This window comes from Pelmatolapia mariae, linkage group LG12 (assembly GCF_036321145.2).
Source record: "Pelmatolapia mariae isolate MD_Pm_ZW linkage group LG12, Pm_UMD_F_2, whole genome shotgun sequence".
Taxonomy (NCBI): Eukaryota; Metazoa; Chordata; class Actinopteri; order Cichliformes; family Cichlidae; genus Pelmatolapia; species Pelmatolapia mariae.
In genome coordinates, this window is record NC_086237.1 from 18,137,500 (window position 1) to 18,163,855 (window position 26,356).

The 26,356-nt window shown below is 40.2% G+C and overlaps 1 protein-coding gene across 1 annotated transcript; it reads right to left on the minus strand.

Annotated features, from left to right (window-relative positions):
• Nucleotides 1–511: 511 nt before the first annotated feature.
• Nucleotides 512–25,898, minus strand: LOC134638529 (anthrax toxin receptor 1-like). The gene is made up of 17 exons (XM_063489231.1): nt 25,400–25,898; nt 22,789–22,860; nt 22,622–22,693; nt 21,995–22,076; nt 21,794–21,827; nt 20,855–20,934; nt 20,130–20,198; nt 19,539–19,619; nt 18,768–18,828; nt 17,493–17,591; nt 13,377–13,446; nt 13,191–13,269; nt 12,943–13,038; nt 11,180–11,224; nt 8,889–9,152; nt 6,863–6,943; nt 512–2,008 (listed from the first exon to the last, which is right to left on the minus strand). Exons 1-17 carry the CDS (start codon nt 25,555–25,557, stop codon nt 1,634–1,636), a joined length of 1,818 nt encoding a protein of 605 aa, XP_063345301.1. The 5' UTR covers nt 25,558–25,898; the 3' UTR covers nt 512–1,633.
• Nucleotides 25,899–26,356: the final 458 nt, after the last annotated feature.

Sequence of the window (26,356 nt, forward strand, 5' to 3'; positions counted from 1 at the left end):
ACATAATGCAATATATTTACATCTTGAATGAGTTTGCTGCACATGAAGTAGTCTCTTCTCTGTTTTTCTGTCACAAGGAATGAGTAAGGGCCTCCTTGCAGACGTTCACGCAGTGGTAATGTCAGTAGGTAAATGAGAACAGAACAGCTGTACATTTAGTTTGGGAGGTACAGAATATTGTTTAAAGGAGCCCTGTGGATAAAAAGTGACCTGAGGGAATATCCAGCTAAATGCATTAAAGGCTTTACAGACTCTTGATGAAAGCATACACAGTATACATGTGGATCAGTGGCTGCTTTTGCTGCCTGGAAGTAAAACAGAATGTTTTTCAAATTAGCATCTGAAGAAACGTATAAGAAGATGGAGTCAGATTTAATATAGCTAAACTGCTTCCTTGCTTTTTAAATGAATCACACACCAGTCTGTGTTTACTGTACAGTACCGATGGGATTGCTAACCGTGACGTGGTGAGAGTAAAAGCTTCATATCAACATCCACGAAATGGCTTTCATCGTATTTTATTCTCAGAGGAATTAAAGACTTTCTGCAAAAAAAGTAAAACAAGATTGTTTACTGACTCATCAATGTACAGCACACACAGGCACACATATAACTGAGCACGCATATTTGCATTAATAATGTACAACTTTTTTTGAAGCCGTAGGTGGACGAGTAAGACGATGTGCAAAGCTTTTCCCTGATTCCCAGAGTTACCCTCATCTTAACAGACAGATCCTATGCAGCGCTTACCTACAGCTGTAATTACAGTCATCTTGGTCAGGTCAGTTCCAGCCATAAGTCTGGTGAAGCCGAATTTACTGTTTACACCAATGAGCACAGAAAACGGGCCAGACATGGCTCACATTAGGTTGGATGAAAATAGTTTGCGAGTCAGGAGTTGAACAATGGAAGTTCAGATACATTGCATTGCTATTTCAGTACACTTACTGTCCATGCCGTCATCACCGATGATTGTCTTTCTTTCCCCAAAATGAAAAGAGTGTGGTCTACACAAGTACAAAGTAAAAAATGAAAGTATTTACAAATGTATAAAAACAAGTACAAATGTTAAAAAACAACAAACGATGATTCGAGCACTTTTGCATGCAAACATTCAAGAATTTAAAAAAAGGATTGTTTTCAGATGCCTCTGCATCATCCTTAATCTGCTGTATGTGGAACATTTGCAGGATGAGTGTTTTTCTTTTCTCTTATATAAAACAGGAACTTTACACTGGCATTTATTTTAGTGACATGGCCATTCAGAAGACAACTGTACTCCTTCTCTAGGGCCTGTGTATGAAGCTGTTAGTACAAGCTGTTGATCCTCTGCTCGGTCAGAATTCGTACAGTCTTCAGTCAAATGTTTTTGAGCCGGCCTGCGTGATCTCATTTATAGGGAATGTCTATGTAATTCAAGCATCCAAGCAATTGCACTGTTGGGCTAGATGTGTACAAAAGTAGACAAATAGCTGAAAACAAGTCCTCGCAAGTCTGAAAGACTACAGCCTGCTGAGGTTGGCACCTTGTTGCACCTCACTCGTAGTTACAATCAAAGATGGCTATGTGCTGGTGGAACTCTGGATTATGTTTTTCAGTCTTGTGTGACCACCTCCTGTCTCCCACCAGACTTCTACAGGCCAGGGCGAGGCGGAGGGCGGGCAGGTGGAGGGGCTCGTCCAGGAGGGGGTCCCTGGGGAAGAGGTGGCAGCAAGCCGGTTGGGATAGCGCAGGGCGAAGGCGTGGGTGGGAGCGCCGGTGGGGCGGGTATGTGCAAGGTGGTTGGAGGAAGAGCCCGGTTGGGAGGTGGTGTGTAAGGGGGAGGGGTGGAAATGGGTGGAGGGGTTGGAGGCAGTGAGGAGAAGGGCGGCGCGCTGGGAGTCGGTGGTAGGGTGCCCTGCGGTGGAGGTGGATTCCTGCCAGGCGGGTTGTAGATGGGAGATGGGTGATTGTTGAAGTGTGGGTAGCTAGGGGGGGATTTTACACGGGTGAAGTTCATGCATCTGCCCTATAAAATTAAACAGAGTTCAGATTTTGTTAGCAAAGTGGCAAACGTTAAATTTTTTCCATTAATTGTTCAATCGAAGGCAAAAATTCACAATGAAAATTCAGACATTGAGTCTAAATGACAGAAAGGAAAAAGTCTGGCTCACATCATAGCCTGTATATAGAAGATGGATTTAGCCTATGGGTTTGAAAAGTGAGGCTCATAAAACATTCCCCTAAACCTGCTTTCTTTTGATGATCCAACAAGGTGTGACCTCTAAGGTTGAAAAAAAAATCTCATTGTGGTGACCCACAACTATAAAAACTTTAATGAGTTTATTGTCTCAGCAACTAGCTTGAATTCTAATACGAGATTTCAGAACAATAAGATGACATTTGCATTTTCTAAGAGCCAAAGCAAAATTTCATACATTCATTCAACTACTGCCATAAAGTACAAGTACTATATTTTAACATACTTTTTGCAATAAATCAGACCAGATCTGCATGAACATATTTTGCAATCTGTCAGTCTACCGTTTATCTCGGCTTTCAATATGCAGAGCGAAAAACGTCTACATCTATTTATTCTGGATGAGGCTGTAAAACTTTCTGAAAGTAGTCAGATATGAGTCGGTCTGTTGTTGAAGCTCACTTTTGACCAGTGACACTGATACTGAGTTATTGAGGATATCCTGACCTTGTCTGTTGGTAAATGCTACTGTTAGCCTCTGTTAGCTACTGTTAGCCTCTGTTAGCTGCTGTTAGTTTCACTAATGCCAGCTAACAGAGGCTATCTTTGAAGTAGATCTAACATTGTGTGACTCTGGCACTTAGCAAATAAACTCTCATATGATGTGAGAATCAAACTGCTTGTCAGAGAGAAAGTAAGATTCATGTTTGCTTCAAGGACACTCGTAGGCTTGTTGGTGGTAACCACACGCTTATAACCAGCTGCTGTTTTTGTTTAGCTAGCTCAGTATCTGGAGACAGGAGAGTCACATTTCAAATCTGCTGAAAATAAGTAATTGTGACAATATCTGGAATAAATAAGGATGTTTATGCACATTTTTATGTGTTAGAGCCACATCTTCAGTTCCGGAGATTAGCCTTGGGGTGAGGAGGAAGAGTTGTCTCTTTTCTTTTGCATTCTGGCTTGTTTGTTGAGGAGTACCCCTTCTTAGATGATAAAACATAGGTAAGAATTCACATTTTCGGGTGCAACATATTTTGGCAAAATAGTCCTATATCCATCTCAGCCATTGCATTCAAGAAAGTGGGGCAACACGGTAGCTTCCACAAAGTGGCGCCAGCTCCTATATTTTTAATTAATTAATTCTAAGTTTATGAAAACGTTAGTACTAACTAAAAACACAAGATCTATGACATTTTTTTAATTTATCTGCTGCTCTTTTTTTCATTTGATCAAACAATAACTTCAGAATTTGAAGGGTGAAGAACCAATCTCTCCCTTTTCTGAACTTTCTTTGACAAAACACACACTTTCCTGCTTTGACAGCTGAATGAACTCACACTCACAAAAGCCTTTTCCTGTTGTACGTACACAGCTACATAATGTGTATTTTAATGTCAGCAGACCTTAAAAAAATGTGCTGTAATTCTCAGTCCCAGCTTAAATTTTGAGAAGCTAAGCAGCTATTTCATTGGACAACTTGACCTGCCATCATTTACGCCCATTCAAAATGAAGTGAGGTCATTCAAGGGAGATATACATCATCATCATCATCATATTCCAGAAACAAGTTACACCCCTGGAGCAGCTGCACTCAGTCGACCCAGGAGTTGCAATAGGCTGATAAGGAATGTGTCTCTTATTTAACACTGAGGAGAAATGACTGTTGGGGGAAAAGAAATAGGCCAAATGCTGCATGCTGTACAGTTCATCTTATACTGAATATCATAGATCCTTATGTCTCTTGGGCTCCTGGACTGTATCATATTTGTACCTAAATTCACAGTCAGTCACTACTGAAATATGTGATGGTTCAGTAGCCCAGTAACCTGCTGTGTTACGTCCTCTGATTTTTATTTTTAATTACTGAAAAGACCCCAGTCTTTAAGGCTCACAAAAGCGACACGTAACAGGGTTTTTCTCCAGCAACAACTGGATCGGCTGGCTTCCTCCTCCCCGCTTCTGCACTCGTTTAGGGTGAGTTATAAAAAGGCTTTTAAAATAGACTCCTAATTGCAATCAGAACAAGCTTTCTGCTCAGAAAGTGTTTACTGCTCAGAAAGTACAAACAAGTATTTTTTTCTTTTCCAGTAAGCTAATGAAAAGCTTTTATAGTTAGGAAGACACACTTCGACACTTTGTTTCTCAGTGAGCTGGGTGCTGGTTAAAACGTCCATAAACTGCATAATGCAAAAAGTACTGTCAAGAGAATGAGCTGCCTAACTAGTTCTAAATATCCTGTATAATATTTTATAATAAGCTTGAAAGCTTATTATAAAATGCCTCTCGGGCACAAAAGAGCATCGCAGAGAGGCTGAGGCTGAAGTAAAACAGGGTGAAATCGGTTAAGTTAAAACTCTACCATGCAAAGAAAAAAAGAACACTTATTTCTTGTTTGTTTTTTTTTAAATCAGGAAACGCCTTGATTATTTTAGCAGAACAGTGCCAAACCGCATTTTGCATGTATTACAACACCATGACTGTAGAAAACAAGCCTGATTGCTAAACTGGCTCACCTACATATCAGACCTTTTACCCACTAAAAACATGTGGCTCACTTCAAGACAAAAAAAATACAGCAAAGGAGGCTAAGAAATAGTTTAAAGTATGAATCCTGATAAGTTTGCCTTGAGATGTAATTTCCCATCCTCAGCATGACCTGAGGGTCTTGCTGGACTCTCAGTGTATCTCTTTAAGGAAATGCTGCATAACTGCACTGATGAAGCTGAAGAAACCTGACCGTATAATAACACATCAGTCTGAAAATACCAGAGGCTTATTCATGCCGAACAATTATATTTCTATTGTAACTGCATAAAGTATCAACATTAGGATTTTTGCATCAAAGTAAAAAAATTACATTACAGCTGCCGAAACATGAACTATGGACTATACTGGTGAGCTTTGCTGAACTTGTTAGTAACTGGTTGGTCTGCTGTTTGCCTTTAGAACTGCTTTAATTCTACATGGCATAGATTCAGCAAGGTGCTGGAAGCACTCAGAGATTTTAGTCCACATTACCATGACAACATCACACAGTTGCTGCAGATTAATGTGAATCTCCTGTTTCACCACATCCCAAAGATGCTCTATTTGACTGAGATCTGCTAATTGTAAAGGCCACTGGAGTTTCGTGAACTCATTATGATGTTTAAGAAGTCATTTTGAGATTATTTGAGGTTTGTGATGTGTCGTGTTATCCTGCTGTCAGATGATGGGTACACTCTGGTCTACTGAAAGGCCCAAAATGCTCCAAGAAAATATCCCCGGCACTATTACATCACCAGAGTTCCACCAGAATCATTCATACAAGACGGGATGGATCGAGGCTTTCATGATGTTTATGCAGAATTCAGTACATGCGATTTAAATGTCCCTGCAAAAACTGAGAACGACGTGTGAATTGTGGCCTTAGATTCTTATTCTCAGCTTACTGGGATGGTACCTGCTGCTGCTGTGGTCTTCAGCTGCTATAAACTAAATCTGTTTTAAGATATGTGTGCTGTGCTTCTGCATACCTTTGTTATAACGAGTGGTTAGCTGAGTTACTGTTGCCTTCCTATCAGTCTGGGAGTTCTCCTCTGACATCAACAAGGCGTTTTCATTTTCCGCAGAGAACTGCTGCTCACTGGGTATTTTAATTCTTTTTCAGGCAATTCTGATGGTTTTGAGTAGATCACCATGTCTGCATGCCTAGATCAGTTGCTGCCTGACTGACTGATTAGATATGTGACTTAATAAACAGCTGAACAGTTGTACTTAACAAAATGACTGTTGAGTTTATAATATGCATAACATTACAAAAACATAGGTTTAAAAGCATGCATAACTGGTATTAACTGTAGTAACTGGGAGTAACTGGTATTCTCACTAGAAGTTTAAAATAAAAGAAAGGTGGGCTACTAATATTTCTTCCTACTCTCATCTTCAAAATTCTCCTTTATGTTTCAACACAGCTGTGTGTCACCTTATACAGCTCTGTGCAAACAATAGGAGCAGCTCCTCCCTGGAATGGCATTTAAAGGCCCATCTTCTAGCAGCAAATCCTGTCTGGGTTGTTTATAGAGTCAAATCTGAAACTAGCTCAGTGTACTTTAGATTTACTCAAAACACTTAAGAGTTACAGTAGTTACAGAGAAAATTCTAGAAAATGTAAAAAATGATTGTTTAAATGTGCCAGAAATGTCTTTTCACCCTGTGAGGGTAATGGTTTTAGATCAACACTCTGACCCAGAGAAATGTGAATCATTACATAAACGCTTGCGGTGAGATTTTTAGACACATAATTCCCGTTTTTCACCGCATACAGACTCTACTGTCTCTGACTTCATGTTAGCTTCCAACTGCAGCGGTCATTGCATTGTCACCCCCACTGCAGCTGGTCTTTGAGGAATTTCATTTTGTTTTTTCAGAATGACTTCACCAGACGCTTTTACATTGCTGCGTACTGTAGCCAGTCTAAATCCAATCCCACTGCAACTTTTCCCATGAGTCTCGCTGTGCACACTTCATTGCTTACAGCTGGTCCATTTTCTCAACATTTTCACATACAATCGTTTCAATTGCTAATTTTCATTTGCCAAAAGCCAATGCACAGCCAAGCCTGACGTCAGCCCGTGAAATGCAGAACGATTTACAATGCACGCTCAGTGCATGCCAGTGCAGGGTTGGTGTTGCTCTTACCTTGTCACCTGGATGAGGTCTCATTACAGACACACGGTCGTAGCCTTTTCTTAAAAGCACCCACAATGCATCCAGTTTGCTCTGTGGAAACAGAGAAGAGACCAAAATGTTTAAGAGAATGTAAAATCCTACAAAACATTGGTTTCTGCTTCCAACCCTTGTTTTTTTGTTTTGTCTTCTTTTTCACACAAGTGACTTCAGCTGCAGTTTAATGTATCGTTTAATTGATCCATTTATCTCAAAGTGACACAGTGAAATGGTTTCAGTTCACTGTAACTTGGCTCTTCATACTTTTCAGACGCAGCAAATACTTTGAGGATAAGAGCAGAAAAAATGCAGCTGTTTTTCCTCACAAAAACTCCTGGCTGTGCAGCCTTTCTCCCTGGAGGTCAGTCCAACAGAAGTCTGGTTTCTATTAGCAATCCCCTGCTGACTCGGAAGACTTCAGAATGACTCCTTTAACCCCACGCTGGTCCTGGAGGAATGGGGCCGTGTGCCAATTGTCACCTAAGCTTTAATACCCTAACACATCTCGGGCTATTTTCACTAAAACATCATACTCGTACTAACATATCTTCAGCCAGATTAGAATGGAGTAATCTGTGGCAGATGCTGTGTTATATGTAGTATGCGCCCCAGCAGAGCTGTTAAAAACCATGATTCCCACACTTCAAATACTTTTTAAACTAATAACTCTCAAATTCTCCAGCATTTACTCATTTTTATGTGGCTCAGTTAAAACTCATATCCTGTTTGCTTTAAGTTGTTTAGGTAACACTTGTGAGGAATGATTCAGGACAACAGTGATAAGCTGTTCCTCAGTACTTCCATGATCACGTCTGACTCAGGACATTATAGTAAAACTCAGTTCCAAAAAAGTCCAGGTGTTGTTTAAAATGTAAACAAAAGCAGAATTCAATAATTTGCCAATCTCATGAACTCCTATCTTATTCACAGTACAACACAGAAAACTTACTAGATGTTTAAAGTGAGACATTTTACTTTTTTTTTCTTTTTTTTTTAAATATTAGCTCGTTTTGAATTTGATGGCAGAAACACATCTTTTAAAAAAAAGAAAAAAGTGAAAGTGGAAAATTGTTCTGTGGTCACATTCTTTTTGGAAAACATGCACTCCGTGTCCTTCGAACTAAAGAGGAGAGGGGCCATCCAGTATGTTATCAGCGTCGAGTTCAAAAGCCTGCGTCTCTGATGATATAGAGTTGCACTGGTGCCTATGGTATTAGGAACATACATTTGGAAAGGCACCAACAATGCAGAAAGGCCTATACAGGTTTTACATACACTCCCATCCAGATAAAGTGTTTTTCAGTGAAGATCTTCCATATATCACTATAATTCCAAACTCCATACGTCTATGAGAAAAGCATGGCATCATAGATGAAGAGTCTGGGTTCTGAATTAGTCCGCCTGCAGACCAGATCTTTCCACCAATTGAAAACATTTGGAGCATCATGAAACGAAAAATTCAACAAAGAAGACCGAGGAGTGTTGAGCAGCTCGAATCCTATATCAGACAAGAACAGGGACAGCATTCATTCTGTATACAGGCTGTTGTTAAAAGAAGAGGGGATGCTACACAGCGGTAAACATGGCGCTGTCCCAACTTTTCTAAGACATATTCCACATTTTCTATGTTCTGTCGTGAATAAAATACTGTTAGATGAGATTTTGTTTCATATTTACATTTTACACAGCATCAAAGCTTTAATTTACAAATGGAGTCTTAGATAGTGATTATTGAAAACCATCTGGGGCAATGGTTTTCAGTAATCAGTAAGCAATAGTGAAGATTACTTCACCATTGCTTACTGTTTGTGTTCTCTTAGTGAAGCATCATACTGAGTTTCTCAGTAGTTCCTAATGAGTAATCATTAAATATCAGGTCAGTCCTGATTGATTTCTTACTCACTCATTAGTGACTAAGCAAGCGCTCTCTTTATTCTGAAGCGACTGAAAGTCAAACATCTCCCACGCATTTTCCTCCGTTTTCCTCCCCCCCTCGTACCTTAATGGGTGAGTACCAGTTGCGTGGCGCCGGCGGTTTCTGCATGCCATTGTTAAGAACTCGAGGGGGTGGCGGCACATACTCCTGATCAGGCATCTTCACTTTGGCATTTTTGGCCTTCTCCAGCTTTGCTCCTTCTTCAGTGGAGCCTTTCTCACCCCAGCGAACCTCCATCCTTTTGATCCCCCCTACGCCTCTTCCTCCATAGTAGGAGGCATCGACAGTCGGCCATTTCTTCTTGGGGGCTTCAAAGTCCTCATCATCCTGCGGGAGAGTAACAGGAAATGTTTTTATGTTTTGTTGTTTAACCATTTCGCCAATGTTTATCACCCCTTAGCTTGAACTAAGAGGCAGTAAACATTCAGTACTGTGCAAAAAGTCCTGGCCTACCCCTTATTTCTTTATACATTTCTAGGAAAAAGCGAAATAGGAGCAGCAATTTATTTAAACATCTGCAAACTCACATGCATGGAAATCCAGTATATAAGGCAAAAAAAGAGTTTTGACAGTTCTAACAAGCTTAAAAGTCAATATTTGGTATGATCACCTTTATTCTTCAACACAGCCTGAATGCTCTTAAATAAGCTTTCCTGCCTTTTGTTCCATTCTCTGTCAAGAAGATCCCACTCTGCTTCAATAATGTGTAACCGATGACTGATCGTGTTCCATTGTGTGTTTTTTTATCCAGGTACGCTTTTACTGCATTGGCAGTGTGTTTGGGATCATTGTCATGATGAAAAATGAAGCTGCTGCCAATTTGATGCTTTCCAGATGATATGGCACAGTGGATCAAAATCTGATGGTTGTTTTTTTGTGTTCGTATTTAAATCAATTTTGACAAGATGCCCAGCGCCACTGGCTGAAATGCATCACCAAACCATGACAGAGCTTCCACGTGTTTTACAGATGCTGTAGGCACTCACTCACCCCATAAGTACTGACGATTATTTGAACAAAAAATGTCAAATTTGGATTTCTCACTCTTGACTGCCACCCTTTGACTGAGATCAATTCTGATGCAGCTTCAGTGAACAGTAGATGGATCGACTGAAGTGTCAAATGCATCTCTCGGATCCTGTGTCAGGGTTTTTTTCCCCTATTTCTTGAGGACATTTCCAGATACTGCCCATCTGCTGCAGATGTCCCTTTCTTGTCCAGTTTCCTCAAATTTTTTAAGGACACACTGCACAACATGAAGAGATATGCCAAGTGTAACTCTTTTTGAATCATCTTGTTCATGAAAAATACTATTTTATGCCTGTAACACTGTATTGTCTTTGGCATGTTTTATAGATTCAGCTAATGAAACAGGAATATTTCTGTGTTTTTGCCACAGGCTGTTGTAACAAAGTGCCGAAAGATACAGTTTGAAAAATGGTTCCCTGCCAATTTCCAAAGAAAGCCTGGAGAACTATTGCTCAAGAAAACTATGACAAAATAGCCCTCCTTGGAAGCAAAATATAAAGAAAGAGGAGTGGCACAAGACTTTTGCACAGAACTGCTCTCTTATTTGTTACCAGGCAAACTGGAATGAATGCCCCTCTCTCTCTGTCCTTCCTATTCCTGTCATTATGTCCCCATTGCTCTAGTTTGTCTGATCAAAGGAAATGAAAAAGCCCACTAGCCAAACTTGTGATGTTTCAGCTCTTTAATACACCCTGTCTGTCTCGTATCCTACCAGGATGTCGCACAGAGGAGACCGTAATAAAAGCAGTCTTTGAGGCCGTGGATGTCACTGGCATTTAAATTCAGCAGTTAAAGCTAATTTTCTGTTTAATTTTGTGCAAACAGATGCAGCCTGATACGTCCCACAGCAGCGTGTTTGAGGACTGTTAAACTGTATTGAATCGAGTCATTTGGACTTGCGGTTTGATCTTAAAACTAAATTGAAATTATGTTTTTGAGTTATTGAGTTATTATTATTGAGTTTTTAAACTTCTTACTGCAGGTCCAAATGGTTATAATTTTAAATGCATAAATTAAAGTCTTGGACACAAAAGCAGTGCTCTTACAAACAGCAGAAATGGTGTGTGCGTGTGTGTGGTGGGGTACTGTAAAAGTCATGATGCCGTTGTTCTGAGAGGGCGTTAACTCTCGTCAAATGAATCAGAAAACGAGTGATGAAAGTTTAAAGCTGGAAAGTCAGTGACGCCGTGTGGTCATTGAGGTTTACACTGTCACTCTAACAATTACATAAGCTAAACACTGGCAGCTGTCGAAGTCTTAAATCACAAGCACTCTTTTTCAGTCTTCACAAAACAGATAGGAGGCGGAGATTGTGAAGCTCCTACCGAACTATCCTCCACAGCTGGCGGTGGTGGTGGTTCGTGGATGATCTGTGGGCGAAATAAAAGAGGGGAAGAAAAAGCAGAGTGAATGAGAGGAAAAAGATGGAGAGCATTGTTTAACATCAGGAGATGACAGAAGTCGCAGAGACATGTTTGAAAATGCTTTTTGCCTGTCAGAACAATGCGCACTTTATGCACAGTGACGTGGCTACACAACAACAAATGACTGAGAAATGTTTTCCCTCTTAGTCTCTACAACTTACAAGAGCAAGGCGCTGACCTAGAAATCTGCTATCCAGATTTTTTGCCTTGAGGTTGCTGGTTAAAGCAAGAGAAGAGTTACAACCTCATAAATGCCACATTATGCCTTTTAGTTTTATGGATAACTTTTATAGTATTTATACGTTAGTTAGTATCACATAAATAGGGAAAGAAAAACAATTTATCCATCTACTTCGATGTTATGCAACTCAAAACTTGGATGAATGCACAACAATGTACACCGCTGCTATCCCCATGTAAACTTTTTCCTCACTGCATGAGCCGTCAGGGTTTTTTCACAGGTGTAATAAAGACAGATTCATCTCCACTAAATGCATTTGGCAAATTAAGTCACTCTGATTCTTATTTGTGATTTTTCCTGAATTCTTTTCCAAATCCTGGAACAAAAAGAAGAAAAAAGAGACTCCCCTTGGTAACCTAGTGTCGTTTTTTCCCAAACACACTTGCTGCACGAACTTCAACTTGCAAGCGAATTGACATGGACAGAAAAGGAGTGAAGGGAGAGAAAGCTGTGTTGTAAAAGCTGACATCTCTCTCTGGCAGGGCTCAGCTTTCCTGTTTCCAGCTCCAATGGAAACACTGCAGTGCATTTTGAAGAGACACCATGCCCTTGACGATTTGAAAGGAGACGTACGGATTTGTACAGAGGGCATGTGGTAGCAAGTGAGTTTGCTGAAATACCGTGATGCTAAATAATCCCACAAACATGTTTTTGGAAAGCATTTCCTCATGTCACTGAGTCCTGAGCAGATGGCTTTCGCATAAGTAAATTTTAAAAAAAAAGAAGAAAGAAACTCTTTACTTGGAATCAGTTATCCCGCTACTTAAAAACTTCATAGTGACAAAGATATCAACCAAAACATTCAGGCTATAGAGGCTTTTGTTTCCACACCACTGGCAACAAATCAAGTAAAGCTATAAATGGTAGAAAAATCTGCTACAAGTTACATCTCTTTAAGTGAATATACTGACTTGGAGGTTACCTGCAGTAACCTCTGGAAATGCAAATAATTTTAGGAGAGGTATAACTGCTTAAACGCATGTTCACCTGATGGCCGTGACTATTTACTGGTTGTGGACTAACTTCAGCAACAAAGATCCCTCAGGAACAGAGTGTTTTTTAAAGTCCAGTAAAAATGAACTCTTTACAGCCTAAATCATAAAAAATTCAATTTTTTGGGAAAATTTAGTATTTTTTGAACCTTTGGATTAATTAAAAAGAAATGAATCTGCAAATATTAGTTTTAATTTGTATCACATTTGCTAAATCCATTTTTTTTTGGCAAGATGCAAGGATCCAAAGGAGGAATACTGATACACAGTCTCCAGGCTTCACTATATTGTCTGTGGTATCAATTAGGACTCAGCTACAGCCCCCATACTCTTTGTAGCCATGTAAAATGTAAGAAGGGGCAGGCTGAGAGCAATCTGTAAAGCAGCACGAGTGCATGTTTTCGTTGCGTTTTTTGCTTCAGGGAACTGACCACAGTGCAGCACAGAGGCCAGAACCACCAGAGGAGAGCCAAGACCAGGAGCAGCATCAGGATGAGCAGAGCTACGGCCAGGATGGTCCCATCAGACTGTAAAAGAGACAGACACGTCAGCATAGGCTGTCTGAACACAAAGAGCGCTGGATGTAAACCGCTTTTGTATTCCGGTCTCTAGCTCCACACTCTGTGCTGCTCCAAGCCCCTGCTAAAGACCAAATGCCCCTATATCTTATTGTACTCACACAGCTCACGGTGGTAATTGTGACCGAGCTAGAGATGAAACTGAGACCCTCGTTCATGCTGACATAAAGATTTGCTGCCCTGGCAAAGAAAAAGAAAAATATCTCAGCCCCGTTTTAACCTTGAAAAGCAGAGCAGAGGGTTTCATTTGAAACCTCACATTTATTTAAGTAAATTATACGACTTACATTCCCTCCTCTTCAAGCACCGGGGCAGGGCAGAGTAGATATGTATCTTCCACAACCAATGGCTTCACCACTAGAGAAGCAGAGGGGGAAAGGGTCATGAAAAACAGCAAAGGCATGAGCCAAACTTTCCTGACTGGAATTGTGAGCAGTGTTCAAGGACACATGCAGCTCCTGAAACAGGTTTTCACCTTCAAATCACCGTTTATTATGACATCACTTTGCCAGATTGCAGTAAAATGAATTTATTGACTGATTAGACATGACTTCAATTTAATTCAACAAATATTTGACAACAAGAGCGGAAACTATGCATTTGTTAACAGAAGTCAAATGATGTCACATCTTTCACTGTAAGTCGATTGACAAACAATCAGAGAGGACTGCATCTGCAAAACAAGCACTTTGTTGTTTTCCCATCTGAAGGCATCTGGACCCTGCTCAGGAATGCCAATACAAACAATTTTACCACACTTTTTGTTTTTCTGACAAAATGTAGGTCTTCTCCTCATCCAGCTGGCTGTCCAGAAAAGCGGCTCCAACAAGCATCATCGCGCAAGCCTGTCTGCTTATCCTGGCAAGGCGAGCGCATACCCCAGAACTGAGGAAATCAACACAAGCGGCTGCTCTTCTCTAAAAAAACACAATGGAGGAGGGAGAGGAAGAGAGGCGAGAAAGGGAGGCAGCAAGGCCAAAACAGCTCCACGCCGCCACGAACTGGGACAGATGTCAGAGTTCAACTCTGCACCCACCTTGCACTCAGAGTGGCCTTACAGCGTGAAAGCAAAGTGCAAACTTTGTCCAGCTCAGAGCTGATGAAACACGATTTGCTGCAGTTACAGATTTCCACAATTTAAATCCGTGGTGGATAAAAAGATTCTGGCAGGCATTCGAAGTCAGTGTCATAAAGGTTTATTAGACTGTTTACTCCCCAAGCTCAGAGAGAGGTCATGTTTAACTGGGAGGTGAAGACAGATGACTGAAGTTCATCTTCAACCATTAATTAATTATTTGGAGTTATTGCTTAAGATTATGGCTGATTTTTGAGAGGTTAGTCATCCTCTGTACCATACTATAAACTCGGTGACACTGGTTAAATACAGCTGAGTTCTGAAGAATCTTACAGTTGCAAAAGCAAAAAAGTGCAGATCCTTACTTATGCTTTTTTCCCAGCCTGCACTGTGAGAGTTCTCAGGAAAGCATTGTATAAAGCACAACCATTTGTGTCTAATTGGTTTAGTCAGACTGCCTGTGTCTGTGATTGTAACCGTAGATGAAGATCATACATCACAGGGTTCTGTTCAGCTTGGGGGAAAATCCCCTTCTTGCCAGGAATAAGATGCTCATACTTCTAAACCAGAAGGTGGCTAAATTGGCTTAGCTTAAAGATGATAAACCAGAGGAAACAAGTAAACTGACAATGCTCACAGGTCCTGATAATATTAGTGGCCGCCTATTTAAATCTTGTGCTAGAGAACTCAGTCTTATATTTCAGGTTATTTTTAATAAATCCTTGCAAAAGCAACATGTGCCTTCTCTTTGGAAAGAAGCTGTTGTTGTTCCTGTCCTTAAATCTAGTCGCCTAAAAGTTCTGAGTGACTTCAGGCCTTTTACCCTCACCTCAGTCATGATGAAAGTCTTTAAAAAACTTATCAGGAATATGATTATGAAAGAGACTGGACATGAGCTGGATCCAATCCAGTTTGCATATAGAGGAGTGGAGGATGCACCATTGACTCTACTTAATCTGATTTCTAAACATGTAGAGAGTAAAGGAACTTTTGTACGACTTCTGTTTACCGATTTCTCCTCTGCTTTTAATAAAATACACCCCAATATTTTAATCTAAAGACTTTAAGAACAGTTTGAAGTTGGGAAAAACCTGGTGGATTAGATTTTAGAGTTTTTAACTGACAGGTCACAAAAAGTGAGAATAAATGGGGTTCTGTCTGACCCACTGTTTTCCTCTACAGGTTCTCCCCAAGAGTGTGTGTTATCGCCCTTATTATTCATTCTCTATACAAACATGTGTCAGAGAGCAGATATGAAAACAGGGCCATCATTAAATACGCAGATGACTCTGTTATTGCCAGCTTACTTAAAGAGGGTGAAACTACTCACAGTCCAGTGATTGATGACTTTGTTCAGTGTAGTGAGGAGTCTTAACTCCAACTGAACATATCTAATACAGAAGATATGGTTCTTGATTTTAGGAAACAACAAAATGGGCATGTAGTCACTTTAATTAAAGGGTCACCAGCGCCTGTAGTGCCTTAGGAAATTTACTCACTTCCACATTGACCGAACAATTTTGACTTCATTTTATCGTTCTTTTGTATCTTTTTGTTTGGGGGCATGGTTCAGTTAGACCTCTGTCACAGAGAAAAGCTCACTGAATCAGATAGTGAGACACTCCAGTCGTCTTATATGTGAGTCATGGCCCTGTCTAGCTTCCCTCTACTCTAAACAGCTACAGAGGAATGGCTTTATAAATCCTTAATAATGGCTCCCATCATTTATGGGGTGAATTTCAGCTTCTCTCCTCTGGACGGAGGTTTCTAGTCCCAAAGTGTAGGTCAAAGAGTTATGAAAACAGCTTTATCCCTGCTGCCGTCACTGAACTCAATAAGAACTGTTTTATTTAATTCATCTTGATCTTATTTATATTGTTTTTTTATCACTTGTCTAATTATCAAATATGTGTTTGTCGGGTTTAATGTGTGTTTTGTGAGGGGATGCCAAATGCAATAATTTTTTTCTGTACAGCAAATTTACCTACGGGTATAAATAAAGTAACCTTGAACCTTAATGTCTTATATTATATCAACGGTGTGACATAAACCACATTTATTCAGTGTCATACTATTTGTATGGCTCAAACTGTCAGCTTTAAAAGTGCTGTTAAGTGGATTTGGTCACATGTCGACAGGGCCAGGTTAGCCGCAGCTTCATGTTTATCAAACAGGCACGGGACTTGTGTGGATCGTTTCATCTAACCGTATTAATTTCTTCTAGTCTCTTCTTTCACCCTTCCCACAGTTGTCCAGTACAACATCTGTCGCAAAAACAATGAATAGCTCAGGACAGGAGCTGCCAAATCCCTGCACGCCTGGCTATACTTGCTGCTACTTTTTCCTGGGGATAAAATCCCAAACATGGATTCATCTGCTTGACACATGTAGTTGCATGTTGTTGCTTTCCTTTTATACACTTTTCCATACTTGCAAAGTAAGCAAAGGGCTGAGAGCAGGAATCAGCGGGAGCACTTATTGCTCAAGAAAGTTTTCTTTACAGGCAATGATACATTTGTCTCTCTGAAAGCTAACTGTGACATAATTATTTTTCATTTAAAGCTTACTGCTGATGTAAAGTAAACAAAGTCCAGAAGTCTGTGTGCAAAAGTTCTAGAGGAGTGAATGAATGTGGAGGAGGAGCCTACACATATAATGGGATTGACATGAGGAGATAATTTTGCTCAAATTGCTTCCATGGCATCAGTTTTACAGGACGTTGGACAATATCATGCAAAAACAATTAGAATTCAAATCCAAGCTCCAGAAAATCATCTCAGTGAATTTGTAGATTTAAACAGTAAAAACAATGAGAAAAGTAGAAACGGTCACAGTGGTCTTACTTCCACGGAGCACACATTTCATTTCGATGTAAATGCTGGTTATTGTCCTGCTTTGTAATTAGACCGTCACTTCATGCATCTGCAGTGGCATGTGAAGTAGGAAGCGTTACTGTAAGCCACTTTAAAGATATTTCCTTTGTGTGTGGTACAGGTTCTCCATAATCTCCTGTTTTAATTTTTACCTTCTTTCCAGACTGTAAAATTACACCATGTGTTTAAAAAAAATGCATAAATAAAACCTGGCTGCTCGTTTGATCATAGAGGACTCCAGCTGTGTGGCTCACGTAGTGTTTGTCTTTTGGGAAAATCAGGCCGATGTAATTTAGGTGAATTTCACAACGTCTCACACACTCATCTGTGTTTTCCAGCCGTCTTTGTCATAATTTAACAGCATAATCAGATATGATGTTATATGGCAATAAAATAGCTCATGCAGTGAATAAGGGTTAACACCCTTTAAGGATGATAAGCAATCCTTCACTTACTCTTAGTTAGGGTGTCGTTGATTCGAAAGCTGCACAGCACTTTGTCAACATTTCGGGCGTGAAGGAATCCACTTCCTCTCACCACCACTTGGAAGGACTCTGACAAGGCAACGAGAAACACATTATGTCACCTCATCTATAAAATATTATTGAAAATAAATGAAGTTATTTCCTCTCCTTTGGTCCAAAGTAATCCCAAGCAGCAGTTTACATACACTCGTGTTGAGCATGAATGTCGTGGAAATTTGGAGCTTTTAATAATTTCTTTCAATGGTTCTTTTTCCAGGGGGAAATTAGTTTAAAACAAGAACTGGGTGTGCAAGTTGGATTTTCTCTAATCCACACAGGGTCAAGTGTGGATTCCCCTCAGATGAGAGGAAAATGGCGTTCAGGAAGATCCAAGAGTTCCATGAACTGGAAACCACACGACAAAAACCTTTTTCACTATCCCAGTAAAGGGAGTTTCACATCGCCAATAGATTTAGAGGGTGCTGACCAAGAAATGTTTGGAGTTGTAAACGTGAGACTTTCAAGACAACTAAACCAGTTGTCAAGCATGGTAGTGGTAGCATCATGCTCTGGGGCTGTTTGCTGCCAGTGGTACTGATGAACAAAATAGATGGTAAAATGAAGGAGGACTACCTCCAAAATTCTTTGACACATTTTTTTTCCAATAGGACAATGATCCCAAACAAATATCCCTAACATTAAGCGTCTTGAATGTCCTTCCCCAAGTTCTGACGTCAACCCGATTGAAAATTTATGAACCAGGTCTGTGCCAGGAAACCAACAGATTTAAATGAAATCTACCAAGTCTGCCAAGAAGAGTGGTAAAATATCACGCCAGAATTATTCCAGAAACTCATTGATGGCTACCAAAAGTGTCTTGCTGGATACAGTTTAGGAAATTTAATCAAATATTAGTGTTGGCATATGTAAATGAGCCTTTATGCATATTTGTGACCCTGAAAAAAAATCAAACACCCAATTCTTGTTTTGTTTTGTTTTTAAATTCATTAAAGATGTAAGCCGTACAATTATTACACTCTGGGAAAAGAAGACTTCATTAAAAGCTCTCAACTGATAGATTTCGATTCATGATATCCATGCCCGTGATGACTGCTTGAAAGCTTCTGATACAACTATACCATCCTAGCAAGTAAATGCACTATAGGAAAAGACTTTTCGGCATACTCAAATTCATTCACCATCTTAAGAAAAATCCTAATATTATAATGAGTGACCTGAGGAAGGTGAACTAGAGTAAAGTTTTACCTCCTGCACAGATACTGGATGGTTCTGCTGCCAGGATCTCGATACAGGACTTCTTCAGGATCTGAGGGACACATTGAGATAAGCGCTGTGGTTTTCCTGCTGTCCATCTTTCTCTCGTGGTCATCTATTTCTTTCCACTTTGAATGGCCACTTTGAGCCAAGTCCACTTTTATGTCCTTATTAAATAAACTTTTGCTCCCATTTACATCCTGCAGATGTACAGTATTATATATTTGTTGCTCTCCAGGAACATACCCTCTGTAACCCTGAAGATCAAGAGGACGATTCATGACCAACTGCCCCTTTCACATGAGTGAGAAGCAGCTGCTTTCAACTTGCCATTAATCTCCTCCAGATGTCATTCAGCTGTCTGGCCCTTATCTCTGCTCAACAAATCCCATATCCCAGTGACATCAGCACATTCACAGCAAACTGATTCAAATTTTTCATCCTAGCATTCAAATGGAAAACACTGAGGTCAATCTTAAGAGATACAGGACATACTTTGTGTTTATCAGTCACACTGATCAAAAGAAGCAAAGTCACAGCAGGTTTTCCTGGAATTCTGTCTCTGTCCAGAAGGACTAGTTTCCTGATATTTGATCAACATGTTTATGGATTAAAGGGGAGGTCAAGGGAGAGATTATATAAAGCCTATTAAAGCAGTAAGATCTCCGTTGACTTTTCCTGTGTCTGAAAGTCCTGATCATAACACGTCACACGGATGCCGAGCGTCTGTCTGATGTAAACATGTAGAACTGAAATGCTTACTGAATCGATGACTCCTTGCAGAGCCTCAAATCCATCATTTACAGGGAAGACGTGGTCTTTACTATCAGCAATGTTTGCCAGCTAGAGAGAAAACAAATTACTGTGATCAAAAGAGACAAGTGGCACACTTATTCAGCCAAGATTTCTATTCAGACATTGTCCAGTGGCATAACAAAATTACACAACTTCCTTTCTTTAGAGCTCAAAATAAAACAGCTTGAACGACAAACAAAGGAGGCGGGGGTTCTCTTCACTTGGCATGTTGCAGTGATTAGGAAACCAAGCCTTTGGATAAAGCTGCATAAGTTAAAACATATTTTATGTATTTGCTGGAGTACTTAACTCACTTGAATATGTTTGCTTCAGCTGTCCATGAACAGAGACAGTGACACAGGGTTTAAATTACGTACAGTTTTGACTTTATGTGATGTCAAGCACTTAACTTTTTAAAAACACTAGTCTCAGGATTTTTAAAATAAGGTTTGGATTTCCAGAGCTTAAATTTTTACAGCAGTGCTATCCATTTCTCTCTCAAGTTCAGGTGCCATAAGCCAGTAAGGTTCAGACTGAAACTTAAAAGCATACACACACCTGTGTCTCATTGAAGTCCTTCACCCCCACGCAGTAAACCGAGGCACCCAGACTTCGGGAGCGGTTGGCCTGTCAAGTACACACACAGATTTACAGCAAAAACAGGAAGACCTGGCTTCAATTACACCTCTGCATTTCACAACACCATCCACAACAAACCCAAAAAAGGCTTGTTTTTATCTGGCACTTGGAAAAACTCTTTAAAAGAAGCCAGGCACCATCATAGTTCCACTTAATAATATTAATCACACATGATGTAACATTCGAAACGTCCCACAGATGCCACAAAACCAGACAGAACACATAAGTCAAATTTCCAGTTAATATGTTTTTGGTGTTGACATCGAGAAACAACCTAAGACCTCCCACAGCTTCCAGGAGGAACATTTCCAGGAACACCATCCCCAATTCATCCCCAATGTCAACATGTGTCTGAAGCAACTAAAAGCTGATTAAAGCCTGTGGCTTTCACACGCCTTCACCTGCAAAGTCTGAATGATCAGAGGAGCAGCTGAATTATTAGAGGCCAGAGCAGATGTGAATAGAATGACTGAGCTCTGATGTATGAATCCGGGGAAGGCTCTGGCCCCACTGTCTGACTTAAAGATGAGGATCAAAGTGATGATGTACAGAATGGCAGTGTTTGATCTGGTCCCACATATGTTTAATCGTTTACGTATTTCACCTAGTTTTGAAACACGTGTGACCTATTTTTTTCCTCTCACCTCCCTCTCAGCGTAGAAGAAAAGATCTTCGTGTAACTCTCCGTCCGTCAGAGCTATAATAACACTGGCAGTGCGATAACCTGTGAGCAAAAAGAATACAGTCACCCCTGCTGCAGTTTTACTGGCCTAGCAGATGAAATACTCTAGCTACATACTTCAGATATCCAAAGTCAGATATCCAAAGTAACATGATATTTGGCATCCTCCATATATAATTCCCTATATGCCTGTATGTTGTATCTTTAACATGACCCCACTCTACATCCCCACAAAGTTTGATCAGAATTCATCCTAAAATTTCCAATTTTACAGGCAGAATGACACAAACGCATGCACGCGCTACCAAAATGTAACCCACCTTGACCGAGCTAACAGAACACTGTTTGTAGTTACATGATCTAAACCTTAATTGTTGTAATTGCATATCTTATTCAGTCTAAATCAAATCACATGCATCTAAAGGCCTCCTAAAGGTGACCTCAAGTCAACGAGCAAATGTAAACCATAACTAAAGCCACGACTGTTGGCTCTTTCTGACGTGTGCATAAATTTTCAAAGGCTTACACTGAAGGTTACCTCTTCCACTGAGCTCTTAGCAATAATTGTGTTCTTCTTTGTCAAGTTGTTTATTGTGACTAGTTTATAGGCCTGGACCAGTAACAGCATCATTAAAGCACACACACACACACACACACACACATACACACACACACAAGGACGAAAAAGGCAATTTCATGTGGGAGCATTACGTAACAGTGTTTTTTTGCTCAGACTCTAATTATCTTGTGACCCCTTTGACCTCCTGTCCCTAAAGTCGGTAACACCCATCTGAGTTCAGTAAAGCACAGAAACAGACAAATCTTTCATGCATTCACAGGTTTTGGTAAAAAATTACACTTGAAAAATCTGCAGCGCACTATAAGGAGGAGTAAAACACACCTTCTATGTTTCCGTGGTATATCTGCTCACTGGCCTGCGAACAATAAAAGAAAAGATCAGTTAAACATGCATAAGCCCAGTAGCATGCAAGGAATGCAGGAACTCCTTGCGTCTCTAACATTTCAGTCATCTAGTGCTCTGAACTACGCGGTGACTGTGCTGCAGCTGAAGCAGGAGGTGCCAGCTTAAAGGTCCACTCACCCTCATGATGCCCAGATGCATGAAAGTGTCTCCTCCTGGTCGAACCAACTCAAGCTCCTCCAGTCCTTTGCGAATGCGTTCCCTGAGTGGACACGCAGAAGACAAGGGAATATCTAATCTAACTGAAATATTTATTTTGTCAGATTCATTTCTGAACATGGTTTTGCATAAAAACCAGATACTTTAAGGCGTGGCGACAGGATAATAGCTTCCATAAGGGCAGCATTTTGAGAAAATGCAAGCAATGTGTAACAGATGAATAAACTGGAATGGTATTGGTGTGTGTTGGCCTGAGACACTTTTGCACAGACAGACAGGAAATGAGCCTTTTGTAGAGTAAGATCTACAGGAAGCACTGAAACGTTAAAAGATTGGATACATAAACTGTCCACATCGTGTCAAACACCACATGATTAAGTATTTGTGCAGACTGGCAACACTCTGCAGAGCAAAGGAAAGTATCTGTCTGGAATCTCTTCTTGGTCATAAAAATCATAAGCACATAACTGTATGTGACCTCAGTCCAGATCTGGTATTACGCTCATTCCTTTCAGCTGGATGGCAGAAAATTAAAGGATTAGGACCAGTTTTTGTTTTTTGTTTTTGTGGAGGAGGGGCTGCACCCACCTGTCTTCTGTGAGCCTCATTAAGATCCGTCCCTCAGTGGAGAACACAATGAAGGACATCCGCAACTGTGGGCTGGAGAAAAGACAGGAGAAAACGTTCATCTGTCATCATTTCTTGTTACAAACTTTCCCACTTTTCCCCTTGTTACAACACTTTTATTTCTTTACCTTATGAACTTCTGAGCTAAATTTTCAACAAAGTGATAGATTTCAGTCCAGTGATGCTGCACACTCCCAGATCTGAGAAGAAAAAGATCAAATTAATACGACGATGTGTTATTTAAAATTGCAGCTGTACATCTAAACTACATGACCTCTCCTCTGGCAGTAGCCCAAGGCATTAATTAAAAAAAAAAAAAACCCTAGCACTTTCAGGCAGGTGCAAGACCAAGTCTTAAAAAGACCCCAAAGTACCTGAAATTATACCACCATGTCTTTTGAGTCTTTTGTATGTTGTTTTCTCTCCATAAAAAATGAACTTTATGTCTGTTTTAATCTTTGTATGTCACTGTGAAATATGGTTCGTGGTCTCTCTTCTGTTGTTTGTGTCTCTTTCTGGTAGCTGCGGTCATGTTTTTGAAGCTGTGCATCTGTTTGTAGTTGTGTCTCTTTCTGTAGCCACCGCCCCTGACATTGGGGGTCCTTGTGTCTGTGCCCAGGGGGGAAGGAGTCCTTACAAAGAAAACAGCTGACTTGAAAGAGCCTGCAGAATAAATGCTTTGGAGAGCATGGTGAACTTACTCTACGAAGTAGTAATGATCTTCGAATTTCTAAAAATCCTCTTTGTGCACCTGTAGTTACTTTAGTCTTACAGTCATCAAAATACACTCACAATAAGGCTTCGTTAACCCTGCTGCGTAATAACAGCCGATCGGTGTTTCTGTTAATCATCTTGAACTTTCTTCTCTCTTTACTGTCACATTTTTTTTTACTTAATGTTTTTCTTGATTGCAAATGCCACAGCAAAGTTAGCCAAATCCCACTCTGTTTTTTGTCAGGAAATAAAAATCAGGAGATCGAGGAGGGATTAAAGGATTTAGCAGAGAAGCTGTTTTGTACAGTTATCTCATTATTCAATTATCTGTATCAATATCAGTACACAGCTACAGTTCTTTTGGCTGATAACGCCGACATTTTGTGAGCCTAGATGTCTTTTGAATGTGTCACTGCTGATTTTTATCACGGCTTTCAATGAAATTGTGTTTTCATAACACACGTATTTTTCCATTGTTACCATGACACAAGTCCCAGCACAAACATCTGAGCCAACAGGCTGAAACACTGGAACATCTGGACCAAGTGGAGAAAGGCAGTGCAGACATGGGGAAAAGAGAGAAGAGGAGAAGAGAGATCAGGCAGATACTGTGAGAAGACAGTGAGGGCAGGTGGAGGACATCGCAGCTAAGAGGCAAAGTGAAGTCCCACCTGGAGAGGAGACAGAAAATTAAAGGAACAGCTAATGCCCGACAACAAATGCTGCCAGGGCGCACCTGTAAACCTGTGTCTTTGAAACATGCCTAATGCAAACAGTTGCTCACTCCTGCATAAGTGCCTGATTTTTCCTCTAAGAAATAGCAGCATGTGCCTGGACTTGGCACTGAGAAGTACTGTAGGACAACTGGAAAATCTCTCTCTGCCTCTGCATGTAGAGACTCTCTAAACAATGGAGCTACAGAAAAATCCACCAATTAAAACCTCCAAATAAAAAAAGAGTGGTTTAATGAGTTGGATCTTTTTTTCTTGGCCTAGTTGGCCAAGAATTTTGGCATGTGGTGATATTATAATAAAAACAAGTCGTTTGAAACCAGGATTTAAAAACACAAATGTCAGAAGGTAAGTACTTTGCTATAGTCCAAAGGCAACTCCCTGAGCAATTTAAGCATCAGTTCTAGAGAGGCTATGTGCTGATTTACCTTAAATATTATTAGTTATTACCCTAAAAGGATTAGTTGGGAAAATTCTAAATTTGCAGAGCATCAAAATTCAGGTTTAACTTATCAATGCATCATGTGCTGCCTGCAGAAACCTGCAAAATGAAGAGTCCACGCCATGCCCGCTCCAAAAAACTGTCAAATGTAATCGTGATAGATTATTGTGGGAGGTTTGTGCCACTTTGCAGATTTGTACAGCTGTCTTTGCTGCACTGCTGAATGAAAAACAAAGATAACTCAAACTGAGCTTGAATAAACAGGGAAATGGATTCTAAATCATGGCCTGTGTCCAAATAACTTCTCATTATGACTCCCTAAGATACACAGAATTTGAAAATCTGAGAATATGAAGAAACGTAATTATCCAGAGAAGCTTTTCACTTGCTAGTGAGGTATGTATGTACACCAAACACAGCACTGTAACTGCAGCTGACAGTTAAATGGAGCAACAATCACAATAATGAAAACATTGCATCATTAACCCATTTTCCTGCATTGCATGACACCAGACTCATAATGATACCAAATGGGGTGATGACATCATAAAAACACTTGGCAAAACCATGATTTTATTGCTGCACAAAAAGCACAATTCTTTTATGCATAAAGTAAATATGCATTTTAAACTTCGTGCATAAGTATGATTTCATAACAATGCATAAAATGTTTAGCTAGAGAACTGTCTTAAGTTTTCAGGGTAGGAAGAAACTTTACTGGAGGTAGAAACAAAGACAGACACCAGATTGTTTCGTCAGCAAACGCTTCTTCCTAGATTTGTAAAAAAAAAAAATCATGAACTGCTTTCAGTTATCGATAGAAAATCAGGTAATGTCTGTCAGTTCACTCACTTATCCAAAACAAAGTAGAGATCAAAGCCTCCAAAGCACGAGGATGACTGAGGCTGCTTCCTGTCCTGATTCGGTCCAGCATTACCAGCAGTAAGAACGACCAGCGCAGTCCCAAACACCACTGGCAACCAGGAGCTTCTCTTCCAGCACAAAGGCATTATTCCAGAAAAAAGAACCCAAAAGTCTCATAAACATCAGATGATGAAGGAAACCAGCATCGGTTGTTTTCAAAGTTTTAATCCTCCTTGCAGAAACTTCTTTCAGTCCTGCACAGATCCTTGAAGCATAAAAAGCAATGATCCAATGGAGAGCAATGAGCTTAACTCAGAGGGTGAAGAGGAGGAGAGAGACAAAGCATGAGTGCTGTGGAGCTCACTGTTGTTGGGACCCTCTCATCAGTGGTTTCAACACAGTATTATGTAGAGATGAGAAGAGCCCCATGCACCCTCCCACTGATATTTGCTGTTTTTGTAAAGGGCAAGGCCATCCAGCAGAAAGATCCACAAACCCTAGAAGTCTAACTCTTTTCATCTCTCTCTCTCTCTCTCCCTCTCTCTCTTGCTCTCTCTCTCTCTTCCTTTCCAGAATATGATGCGAAGAACACAATGCAAAGCAAATACTGGAGTCTGCTGCCCTATCACACCATCTAGTGGTGATCAGTGACAGCCTTTATATAATTCACCCTTTATAAAGTGACCACAAATATTGTGGAATCAATTCCTAGTGTTTGATTCCTTGTGTGCTGGAACGTATTACACACGAAAACCAGGAGCTGCAGAAACCCAATAATGCTGAAGACACATGCAAAGAATTTATCTTGGTTTCATGATGCAAAGAGAAAGTTACAGTCACATGTGATCATGCTATGTGAACAACAAGAAAGAAAGATAATATTAAGGAGAAGAAGTAAAACTAGCAACACATTTAGGTGACATCTGCATAACTGTGAAGACCGTG